The following is a 12946-nucleotide window of genomic DNA, read 5'->3' as shown; positions in this document are numbered from 1 at the left end:
CAAAAATTGTTTTGGTCTCAAAGAGCACACACTGCCACATTAGTTACTGGTACTCAACAAAACTACTTTGTGTACCGATATGCTCCTTGTGAAAGAGCAGAATGCGGTCACTCACAGTGAAGCCAGCCGATTCAGAGAGAGAATTTTAATAAACACAAAAGGTCATGGTTAACGCCAGACCAAATTGGGGGCTCAATTATTAAAGAAAGTCCCAAAAGTGCACCTTTGGTATATGGCTTTCATGAATTCACACGAATTTACATTAGCAGGGCAAGAAATTGTACTTCTACAAAATATTTGTGAACTGCATTTTAGCATGAGCAAATATGCATGTGTACATTTGCTCATGTGAAAACCTGGATGTTTGAAAGTTAATTTTAACGCCAACTACTTTTTACCCAACTCTGAAAGAAAGTTTACGTATGCCACTCTCAGGAGTAAATTTCCAACATTTCTCAGTATGGGAAGGATTAGAGAAGATTTGTTGAAAACCCTAAAACATGCAAGTTAGTAGGTTTGCACAGACTCAATTGGGCATTCGAAGCCTAGAACTACTGCTTACCACTATCTTCAGTCTCAGTATGTGGAGGTGCGGAAACTTGGCAACATAAAACGATTAATTGTATTCAAACACTACTATGGGATATGCCCTGGCATAATCAGAGAGGCTATATAAAAGCTCTTATATAATGAGATTGCTGCCATAATTTGGCACCAAATGGACAAGTGGATTTTATTACAGGACAAGTAGATTTATGAAGCAACCTGTCCCATGGACAAGTAGATATTTTAATAAATCCACACCCCTGGATAGAACCCCAGTTCCGTGTGTTAGTATTCTCATGGGCCAGTGACAACTTAGTAGGATGCATAGGAATTACAAGTGTCAAGAAGTGGCTAGACCTGCTGTGGAAAAGGTTCTGGATATATGCCCCACAGAAGGTAGACACCTAGAAAACGATATCAAAGCAGGGCAGGAAGGACAAATAACTGAGATCAATCATGCAAGGAGGTCAGAAAACCCCAGGAAGGTGGGGCAAGAGCCCAGTACAGGAAAGAGAATATGGGTCCCCTTTACAGAAGGGTACCTTTTCAGAGCTGCTTGCTGCAGACTAACTTTGGTAAAGGTCCTGAAGTTTCTGCCTTTGAAGAGGTTAAAGTGTCCTGAGGGCTGCTACACAACCGAGTCACAAAAAAAAGTCAAAGAGGACCTGCCCCTGCGTTAGTGAAAAACGGAGTCTGGATAGAGTTTGGCGGTGCTTTCAGATGACGGCCAATTGTTCAATATGACATGCAGTTCCTCAGTTCTGCTCAAAATTACTGTTTGTTTCTCAGGTGATCCACTCATGGTTAATGTTTAAATCCATTAATCTCTACCTGAAGATTGTTTAAGGTTTCTTTATACAAAAGGTATTAGGTTAATGTTTTGCGTTAAGGCTTGTGAGTTGGATTTAACACATGTGAATATATGTCAAAGGCAAGAGGCATTTCTTACTGAGAACTTTTTTCTTACTAAGATTAGAAAGTCTGTAGAGCTGTGTTGATCATGAATGGTTCATGTTATTGCCACAGGAGAGTTTATTGATATTATTGTTTTTCTTATCAGGGCCTGCAGTCGTGCAGGTTGTCCAGGGGAGTGTATATATTTTTTTTTTTAACAGATGAGATGCTTTGGCAATCTACATGCAAGATAAAATAAGTCACTCCTCTTCTTCAGTGACATGTAGTTTGGTAACAGATTTTGGCACTGTTGTATTGGAGCTCTTATAACAGCTTCTTTCATTATCCCACTGCTCATTATGTCAGTGTTTGGATTCCAGCAAGGCTCTGATTATGCCACCTTTCTGATTATATAAGCTTCTCAACATACCATTTGTGTTTAATCTTTGACTATCACAGGCTTTATGTATGCAGACGTTCTACTTATGTATACAGTCTATACAAGCAACTTTATCTTTGCAGGAGTTCGAATTATACCTGCGGTACAGGGCCTATGTTGCCAACGGTGACTCAAAGAGACTGGCACAAATGGTAATCTTTGGGCATATCACTTCAACTGACTGTGCCTCAGTTGCATTGTTTGCCATAACTAAGAATATATTAATCGCTCTAGATCAATGACTGGACATTTACTTTGAATAGATAAGAGTTGTGCTGCAAAGTCTAAGCCATGTCTGGGTCAAAATATTATGGGCCCAATTCTCAAAGCTGAAGCTGTGATGTGAACGTTTGTCTTACATGTGTTACAGTTAGTTTCAAGCTCATAAAAGAAGATTTCCTTATGGGCAAATATATTAACGGAGGCTGGAATTGTTTGTAAGTGTGAGCACAACTAGGGTCAGACTGGTACTACATATAGTCCAGGGCAACAAAATAAAATGGGACCACCATTAGCGAACAAGAGAGCTAAAAAAAAGTGTGGCATATCAGCCGACTTTTGAACTTGTAAAGATACGCTGTATGGGTATTTTGTAAGTATTAGCAAACTGCATACATGTGTTGCTCTATGGTCAATGCTTATGGTAATATCAGAGAAATCAATAGTAAAAACAAATGCCCACCAGGCTATGGCAGGCCCACAAACTGCAAAAAAAAAAAATCTGCCAAAAACATAGCACAGCCCACACACTGCATTTCTGAGATCAGAACATCGGGCACTGCCCGATTGCCCTAGGAACCAGAGCACAACCAGAAATGTACATGGTAACGGGCAAGGTAATTCGCCAACTCATTCACACTCAGAAAAGGTGGCATATGTACACCTGACAATGGCCAGGATTTTCCAGGGAGGGATGAGATCTTCCCAAGGTGGAAAGAAAGGAGAAATTAATCTGCATTCATTATATACTGACATGAGCAAATACACACTTGTATATTTGTTCATGAGAAAATGGAATTCACAAACGTTTGCTAGAAGTAGGCCTGGACACGCTGCGTACTGAGAGCCTGGTGCCGCGCCTGCCCGCATTTGAATCACAGCACCCCAGAGGACCCGAAGGTTCGCCTCGAACCACAACGTGTACAGAAGAAGTACGCCTCGTACATTGAACAGACGCCTCGCCCCACGAACGCTGGCAGCCCCAGATCGTCCGCACGTCTCCCTGGAGTCCCGCTCTCACGCCTCACACCTCGAGGCCGCCTACGAGCCGGACTACCAAAGGGAAAGCCGCCGACCACGTCCCGGGTACTCCTTCGCCTGGCCGCATCTGTAGGCGACGAACTCTTGCATCCTAAAGGCACTGTGCGACTCGAACTGAGCCTGTAATTTGCATCGAACCACAGGGTCCGCAACGTTTATTTAGCTCATTTTAACATACAAACTGCTACGAACGGGTTGCACAGCCAGCGCAAAGCGCACAGGACCCAAAATCAAGCATTGTTAAAGAACTATTTGCAACTAAAGTATTGTGGCCATTTAAAAAACGTTATTAAGCTTTCATAGATATACCTCTATATATTTACATAAAGTATTCTTATTTTTATAAACTCATAGACTGGTGTCCATTTGTGGTGTGTTATTTGATTACTGTGTACCGTCATAAATACTTAACCATTGAACGCCCTGAAGTTCAGCCTAGACTGCTTGCGCCACACTACCTAGAGGGTGAGCAGGGGTTATTTTCAGGAGTAAGTCCCTTGCCCTGACTAGAGGAGAGGGTCCCTGTTTGTCACAAGTGCATACCTGTGCCAACCAGAGACCCCCAATTCTAACATTCGCCTATGCTCATAAACATGCCACATTCCAAAATAGAATTCTATAAGTTATGTGTTGATCAGGACATAAATCAGAGATGGGGATTTTAACCAAGTTATGTAAAGATGGAGAGGGAGGAGGAGGAGGAGGAGGACATGGCATATAAAGGCAATCATCTGCTTCTAATGGAAAATTTGACTGAGCCCCTCTAATCACCAAGACTTGTTCGTTGCTCGGTAAAGTAACGTGAGTTGATTCAGCAACAAGTGAAGTAACCTTGTTTGATGTCGCTAAGCTGGTAAAATGGTTGTAAGTTGGAATAGCCGAGTGAGATTCAGGGGCAGTGGGTAGTGGTCTAAAGGGTGTCCTGGAAACAGTGGTCAAAGGTAGGTAAAATAGCCAAAAAGTAGAACTTATATTTGGTTTGAGAACACTGATAAGGAGTTAGTTATACTCAAAATTGTATCCACTAAACTTAGGGATTCAAAAGTACACATTCACCCGGTAGTGTTAGAGTACCCCAATGAATCCATTTTACCCTTCTGCCCATTTTGAAGTTATCAAAAAAGGCCTCTATTAGGCTAGTTTTATTGCCCAACCAGTTTAAGGACTAATTTCCTGAAATGGGGGAAAGTAGACCCAAAGGAGATAACTACTCAAGTGATTACAGGGGCTCTTCCCTTCATTTTGAAATGCCTTGATCCAGATACTACAGACGAGGAAATCCTCCCAAATTTCGGAAGGATTATTAAAACCATAAATGATGCTCTATGGATAGAGCTCAAACACAAATCCAAGCCGAAAAAAGGTTGGTTCAACCATGAATCAGGGGTGTGGAACTTATTAAAATATCTACTTGTCCATGGGGCAAGTTGCTTCATAAATCTACTTGTCCTGTAACAAAAACCACTTGTCCCTTTGGTGCCATGTGGTTCAGCGACACATTATGGCAGCAATTCCATTATATAAGAGCTCTTATATAGCCTCTCTGATTATGCCAGGGCTCATACCATAGTAGTTTTTGAATACTAGCAATCTCTTTATGTTGCCACGTTTCTGCAGATCTACATGCTGGGTCTGAAGGTAGTGATAAGCAATAGTTCCAGGGTTGGAATGCCCTTTAAGTCTGTGCAAATCTACTAACTTGGATGTTTTAAGGGTTTTCAACAACTCTTCTCTAATCTTTTCCCATACTGAGAAATGTTGGAAATGTACTCCTGACAATTGCAGGCGTAAACTTTCTTCCAGAGTTGGGAAAAAAGTGGTTGATGGGAAAATGACCTTGCAAACACTCTGGTTTTCGCATGAGCAAATCTACACATGCATATTTGCTCATGATAAACTGCAGTTCGCAAATATTTTCCAGGAGTACATTTCTTGCCCTACTTCTATAAATTCTTGTAAATTCACGAAAGCCATACAGCTGCCCCTAATTTGGTCTGGCGTTAACCACAACCTTTTGTGTTTGTTAGAATTCTCTCTCCCTCTGTCTGTATCGGCTGGCTTCACTGCGAGTGACGGCATTAAGCACTTTCACAAGGAGTATATTGGCACACAAAGTAGTTTTGTTCAGTGGCAGTAACTAATGTGGCAGTGTGTGCTTTTTTTTAGACCAATTTTTTTTGCTTTTGCCAATGTTTGTTATAATGGTGAGGGCCCGGCAGCTCTCACATCAAGTAGGCTTTACAAAAACCATGCCAAAGAAAGTCACGTATTGGCAAAACTAAAAAGCTGATCACTAATTTCAGACCTACTGACTTTGCCAATGCTTGTTTATTTGTATTTTTCTCATAATCTCATTTAAACTGGTTACACTGATTTTCCAATAGGAATATTTTTGCGAAATACTAGTATGCATCAACACATTTTACGAAATGATGCTGCAAAGAAACGGTACCTGAAATTTCACAGTAGTTTAGCAAAATGTTTTTTTTCCCTACTTTCATTTTTTAGGAACATTTTATATTGAAAGCACAGAGTCATTAATCTTGCTCTCAAGCTTCTGCAAATATTTGCATATAATTAGAGAGCATTCTGGGAGCATTATGCATAGCCTCATATTGCTAAACTTTGAAACCGTGAGTACACATTTTTATACTGTAACCACTGTCAGTAGTGCGATCAGAACTTACATTTACTTAGAGCGCTCACCCTAATAATAAAGGCTTTCAATTATTGAACCATAAATACAAGTTTGAACAGCATTAACATAGGCAAACAAATAATAACTTAACTTCAGGCAGTGCCCTTCCCTGGCCCTTAATGTGCTACTGCAAACTTGCAGCCAAAGGGTTTGTGCTGCAGGGGGCTGGGCCTACTGGTCCCAAGGACAAAATACACATTAAAACTTGTTGCCCTTGACCCCAAACAATATGTCCTGGGAGTCGGGCTATAGGAATTCCACATCCCTGATGAATGTACGACTACGTACCAGGACCTAAAAACTGTATTAACCGCATCCGTGCGGCGCGAATTCCCCGCCCATGCTGACTCCGCCTTGCGCGGGTGGAGTCATGACGGAACGGTTCCGTCATCAGCACAGCTCAGCTGATGACGGAACCGTTCCGTCATCAGCATCGAAGGGGTTAAGGAAAGCGGTGAGAAATCCACGGGAAATAAGAGACCTCAGGAATAAATAAAATACAGCTCTAAAGAACAGGAAAAAGGAGCTAAAGTCTCTTCTTTGAGTTCAACTGCACGAAAGCTGCGCCCTTAAAAACTCAGCTGCTTTCTGGCAAGTTATTAAGTCGCCTTTCTTAGCAAACAACACCGATCACGCTAAAATAGATGTTGTAATAGACCAAAAGGAGTGGGTCCAGCATTTTTCTAAGATATTTAAGACCAATCCAGTTGATCCCATGCTCTACGATTATTCCACCCAGAACATTGCACATACTGATAAACCTGAAAATCTGTTCCCGATTGACCTTCAGTTCTCAATGAAACAAGTTGATCTGGCCCTAAGTGCAAGTAAAAGCGGTAAGGCAACGGGTCCAGACGGTGTCCCTATCGACCTTTTTAAAGCCCAGACGGACATCTGGATCCCACTTTTAACCAGAGTACTCAACGCAACATGTTCTATAGGTCTCCTGGCTTCATGGTCCAAATCCATACTCGTCCCAATTTTCAAAAAAGGAGATAGGGGGTCGGTAACCTGCTACCGTCCTATCTCACTCCTGGATTCGCTAGGAAAGGTGGCAGGTCGGCTAATACTTGAGCGACTACAGGACTGGGCGGACGATGGCAGGATGATCTCGGACCTACAGTATGGATTCCGCCAAGGGCTGGGAACCATAGAGCAGGCTCTGAATTTGACACTATTAATAGATAAATATGTCTATGTTAAAAGGGGCGACATGTACATGGTCTACGTGGACCTATCGTCCGCGTGTCCCATTCGAAACTCTGGACTCTATTGAGTGACATGGGTGTCCCACACAATTTGCTCAAGATTCTGAGGGAACTTTATTCTAATGCCACAGCTAGAGTTCGTTATGTGGTACAGGGGGAACTAACAAGGGAATTCGCTGTAGAAAAGGGAGTTAGGCAAGGGTGTGTCCTGGCTCCCCTCCTCTTTAATCTCTATACTTACGGTCTGGAGGAAGCGATGATTAGGGGGATCCCAGGACCTTCCTATGGTGAATGCCCGACCAATACCTGCGCTCCTCTATGCGGATGACACTGTCATCTTAGCCCGTACCTCCCTAAAACTGCAAAAGAGCGTGGACAGATACTCTGCTTTTATGGCAGGGCTTGATCTGAAAGTTAACACAAGCAAAACCTTCATTATGAGGGCAGGCACAGGACGCAAACGAAAAATGAGGGACACCCACTTATATGGACAAAAACTAGAGACCACGCAAAATTACTCGTATCTGGGCGTAGCAATAGACAACAAACTAGCCTGGAACACAGCTGTAGAAAGTAGAAAACTACTTTTCCTAAGAACAACAGCAGCTCTAGTTAACTTCTCTAGAAAGTTAGGCAAGAGACCCCCCCCCCGTGAGCTAGTTAAGATTTACAATGCCAAATGTCTATCAGTGGCTCTCTACTCTCTACGGAGCTGGGCTCTGGGGGTTTGTGCCAATATCTGAAATTCAGAAAGTGGAAAATTCCTTCCTGGAGGTACCTTCTGGCGGTCCCGAGAAGCACGGGCAGCATGGCCTGCCACATTGAGCTGGGTTTGCCATACGTTACTGAGTGAGCAAAAGCTGAACCAATTTTATTATGGCATAGAATCTGGAGGTCCGACAAAGCTACTCTCACCAAGTCTATCCTCACCGACTGTCTAGCACTGGACAACGCCCAGAACTCTAGGTAGTTTTGCTACATCAAGAAGTTCCTGCAAGATCTGGGATGGGTGAGGTATTATTATGATCTCTCCTCAATGTCCGAAGTTTCAATAAAGGCACTAAAAATGAAATGCTTAGCCCATTTAGAGGAATTGAGAATAACGAAAGAGGCAACAAAATCTTCAGTAGCACGTATCCTGCAAATACAAATGACTGCCTCTATCCAGCCATACCTCACATTTAACACTACAAGCTACGAGAGGCATCTCCTGGTAAGGTTCAGGTTGAACTTTTTTCCTCGTTTGGTCACATTCCCCACTAGAAATAACTGGGCCAAAGACCTTCCGCCGTGTCCTTGCGACGACACTTCCTCACAATCGACCATGCACACCATCCTTTTCTGCAAATTTTCCCACGACTTCAGGAAAAAGTGTCTGGTCCCATTGCTACAACAAACTGGATATAGACAATGCCGCCTAGTATTTCTTTTTTTTGCAGCAGTTGGAGGGAGAGAGGATAACCTACATTGTCGCGAATTTTCTTAAATGCACAGTTACACATAGAGCGTTTTTAAGTTAATTATTTGTCTTTCAATAATGAGTCACAGAATGAACTCTTAGCGAACTTTTAAAAGCATTAATTACGTTTTAACAAACCCAAAAGAGAGAGGTTATACGCAGTCTCGTATTTTTATCTTAAGAGTGACATAGAATAATAGTTCTACTTTTAACTGAGCCCCATACCGGTGAGACTTGGTATGTTTCTTTTTATTTGTACATATTGAATTTACTGCAAACCAAATGTATTGTAATATGACTGTTGTTCGCTTTTTATGATTTATATTCTAAAATCGAAATAAAGCTCAATTGACTGACTAATTTCTTAAAGATTCCCAAGATTCAGATTCTACTCTAGATAGGAGGGGCGCATTTGCCAATTTTATGACATTGGGAGTCGCTTTGAGAGGTAGGCCTAGAAAATCAGAACTCCTACAAGCCATTACCATGGCTAACTCACTACGGGATTGAATGTTGGAAGATGACAAAGGACTCTTGCGGCTATTCGTAGGCAAGATAATAGCACCACAATCTGCGTGGAAGGGTGGACACCCAAGATACAATACGTGGGCACAACATTAGCATTGGTTGTAGAAATCTGTGGCTGTGGTTGATTGCCCGTAACATGAGGAAGGCTAATGGAAAGAGAGGAAGGAACCACACTACTAATGGGTAAATAGGAAGTGTTGTTTTAGCCTTCAATAGATCACGCCAAGTAGTAGTAAGGCTTTCTACATGTGTCAATCTAGAAAAAAGTCGAAGTGGAAGGATGCTTTCTCTTAAAATAAACTTTCCGAGTTTAAAAACAAAAAGGCACAAAAATAAGCAGCCAGCAGACTAGGCCCAACCTCCGTCCAGAGCTCACCCTTGAACTGCCAGCGCCAAAAGCAGCAGAAGCAGGTACTGACGATAACAGTATCACTTACCTCCTTCCCTTGTCACGGATGACAGCCGCCACCACCCCAGACACTGAAAAAAAATCGTATTTGAGAGGCACGCCCAAGCACTGTCGAGCAAAATGCTCAAAACACTCAACGCAAAACAAATTTAAGCTTCATATTCAGTTAGGAGGAGTTTCATTGAACCCATTTTAAGTATTATGATTTTGCCATTTCTGTAGTGTTGCCTAAACTCTGGGTCGTAGACCAGCTGATTTTTGGTGTTCTACGCTTCTAAGACAGAGGTCAAATGACATGCTGTGTCTTCTGCTGTCTAGGTTTTTTTAACATCGAGATTGGGGTCTACAAACTCCTCTCGCTTTGCAGTCCGAGGAAAAAAAAGATAAATTAATTATGTGACAATCTTGCTGGGGTATATGGAGCGTGAAAGGAATGGGTGTAGGATGTAATTTTTTCATAACAACTAAATGTAAATAACTGAAAATGAACTGTACCCATTAATCGGTTAGGAAAGCAAAAATTAAGCACTTTTTTGTAAATATGAAGTGTGATGGAAACAGATTTTAATAGGATTAACAAACCATGATACTTTAATTGGCAATATTGTTTGATCAGCAAAATTGTATGTCAGTGCACATGTGTGACCATCTCAATGGAAAATGTGATGTCTGTAAATGACAAATGCCCTACCACCCAGTGCTTTAGTAACAATTTAAAAAAACTCATGTCAATTTAAAGCTAGTTGGGTCTCAAATATTTGTTGTACTAAAAAGTTTAGGAAGCACTGCATCAATGGATTGCAGTGCTCACTGTGATAAACAAAAAGCACTGGCTTTAGTTTGGCAGTACCAATCCAGGAAATTCACATACATACATAGTCTTGGTTACAGTCATGGAACTTCCTGCACTATGACTTTTCTTTAATTAGGAAGTTTGAACATTGTTATACTGGTTCAACTCCCCTGCGACTTTTTGCTTATTCAAATATATAGGTAGGTAGTGCTTCCCTGTGTGACGTTGTTAAAGAATGAAAACTATATTGTTGGAATTTAAATCGCTTGTTAAATCAAGAACTAGACAGTGGCTTAATTTTTATAATGAACCACACATTTTTGAATTTTGGTCATACTTCCACAATGTCAACCACAAAGGAAGAGTGCATTTTCCAGACAGCATGAGGCTGTTTCTACTGTCTAGGCGAATTAAAGAGACATTTTTGAAGTATGTGGTATGTGAAGGGGTATAAACAAACTGCTTTTTACAAAGAACATTTCATACAAACTAGAACTTACTTTCATATAAGGAGGGGTAACAAGAAGGAGACAAAATAAGACAGACTGTCATCGGAAAATCCTGAACTTGTTATGATTCCTCATATGTTTATTTATTTATTTTTTATTTACTTATTTAATGCGATTTTATATAGCGCAAACATTACCCAAAGGTGTCAGAGCGCTTTACAAAAGAACCAGTTGCGTTACATAAGGACTTTGGATTACATGAGTTACATAAGAGATATAAACAGGAAAAAAAATGCAAATGTACAAGTTGTAGAGTCACTCAAGGAGGAGATACAAAACAGATAAAACTCTAAAATCACATAGGAATGGTAGTAACTACAAAGGTCTACTATATATATATCAGTGGTTTGGGTGATATATACAAGTGGAATGAAAGGAGGGAAAAATTGCAAATGTACAAGTTGTAAAGTCACTCAAGGAAGAGATACAAGACAGATTCATTCTAAAATCACATAGGAATGGTAGTAAGTACAAAAGTCCACTACATATACTAGTGGTTAGAGATATAAATATATATACAAATTGCAAATTCACTCAGGATTACATTTTAACAGCGATTAGGCTTGGACAATTATATATTACATACGTCCTACGTAAACCTATGAACGGAACTCACATTCGCAGGCTAGTACAGAGCCTTTCGTCATAGAAGACTTGCTGGTTCTTTTAGAAAGAACTGCGTAATATAAAACCTATCGAAATCCAGGAAACGCACCAGGAAGAGCGATGTTGCCACCTGAATATCCACCAACCTGCCTTACAATAGGCGATCCAAGGATTGAAGCTGTCCTTTGGAAGTCAGTACGCATGCGCCCACCAAACCCAGCCGGCACTTCCCAGGCGTATTTGAATGAAGTGGAATGAAAACGAGCCGGTCACCGGAGGGAGAGGCTCTGCAGTGCAGAGCCTACCGCCTTCCTGGGTTCTCGAAGGGATAGATGCTACAGAAACATCGGCATATAGACCTCGGCTAGGCGTCGGCTGCGGCGGTTGCAGCAGCCAGCTAAGCCGGCGGGGCAGGAATGAGCGGTGCAGCGTTGAAGATGCTTCTCAAAACGAGACGCTAAGTCCGTGACCTAAAGTGTCTACTGCAGTTGCGAGAGAAACGCATGGACAGTGCACCGCAGACAGAGCAGGGTAGAAACCAAGACAACCACAGGCCAAAGTAGGAAGACCCATAGGAGGGGCTGCCTTGCCACAAGGCAGTAGAGATAGGAGGAGCTGTCAGACATAGGGCTGTAGTGTGTTCAAATGCCGGTGAATGAATAGGTCTACATGCACTCACCATCGCTGCGCTTGATTTCCACATAGATCCCGATCTGCATCTTCCCGAATACGGCGGCCGTCATCCTGCCGCATGGGGTGCTCTTAGGACTACTGAGGGCTCCCGGCCTCTCCGCGGCGAACACACGATCTCCTCAAACCCAACAAGACTGGGGAGCGGCAATAATCCCGGCGGAGAGGAGGGGCGCATTCGCCGGCGGAAGATGAGACCCGGCGCCCAACACAGGAGGAGGAGGCTGGGGAGAAAATGTAACAGAAAGGGGGCCGGGCTGGCTGAGGGAGGAGAGGCGGTCACTGCGCATGCGTAAAATAGCCGTCAGTGCGCGAGACAAAAAAACTAAAAACATAGACGGCAAGGGATGTACAGTTCAGAGTAGGGCTACGTCACACGCACCTCGGCCTACGCAGGGTTTGGCCGTTGTACCATGTCTGAATCAGGCACAGCTAGTCATTATTCCGTGATAGTGGCGGCATTATTGTGCCTGAATTCAATATGGCGCGTGTAATGCTTTAACTCCTCCCGCGGGTCGGCGACCGTATAAGAGAGAGCGGCAGCAGAGTGGGCTTCTGAAGGGTAGAAGTAAGAAATCGGTATCTAATTTAGATGGACATGCAATCGTCGCTCGTTGTTATAAACAGTAGCTCTTGATGAGCAGCAGACAGCTTTACGTTGACAGAGGCAATTCTTTCACTGGCATCGGCAACTCAGTTTTGTCACCGCCTTTGCTGAGCGGTTCTCTCATGGGCAACTCATTTTGGAATTGAGGTGTTTATGCGTTGAGTGATACTTATTATGTAACGTAGCATTACCATGGTTACATAATGATGGTAGTGGAATAGGGTGACCAACTGGCATGGGTGCCTCACTTTCACGTGTATTTCATTTGTTTTATAGCACCTCTCATACCAGTATAGGGTG

General features: G+C 42.4%; 1 protein-coding gene across 5 annotated transcripts in view; it reads right to left on the bottom strand.

Moving 5' to 3' along the window:
- KIF2A (kinesin family member 2A) overlaps window positions 1-12308 on the bottom strand; it is a 525241-nt gene extending 512933 nt beyond the window's left edge. For 2 of the 5 annotated variants that reach the window (XM_086960677.1, XM_086960679.1), the window contains exon 1: window positions 12029-12308. In XM_086960677.1, coding sequence (XP_086816803.1) covers window positions 12029-12092 — 64 coding nt within the window. In that variant the 5' untranslated portion in view covers window positions 12093-12308. Of the gene's footprint in view, window positions 1-11359; window positions 11478-12028 lie in introns of those variants that run through there. The other 3 variants (XM_086960678.1, XM_086960675.1, XM_086960676.1) reach the window with 3 other exon arrangements.
- Window positions 12309-12946: the final 638 nt, after the last annotated feature.

Source organism: Lissotriton vulgaris, chromosome 3_1 (genome assembly GCF_964263255.1).
Source record: "Lissotriton vulgaris chromosome 3_1, aLisVul1.2, whole genome shotgun sequence".
NCBI lineage: Eukaryota > Metazoa > Chordata > Amphibia > Caudata > Salamandridae > Lissotriton > Lissotriton vulgaris.
The sequence above is the reverse complement of the archived record's forward strand: the minus strand, read 5'-3'. Positions and strand labels throughout refer to the sequence as shown.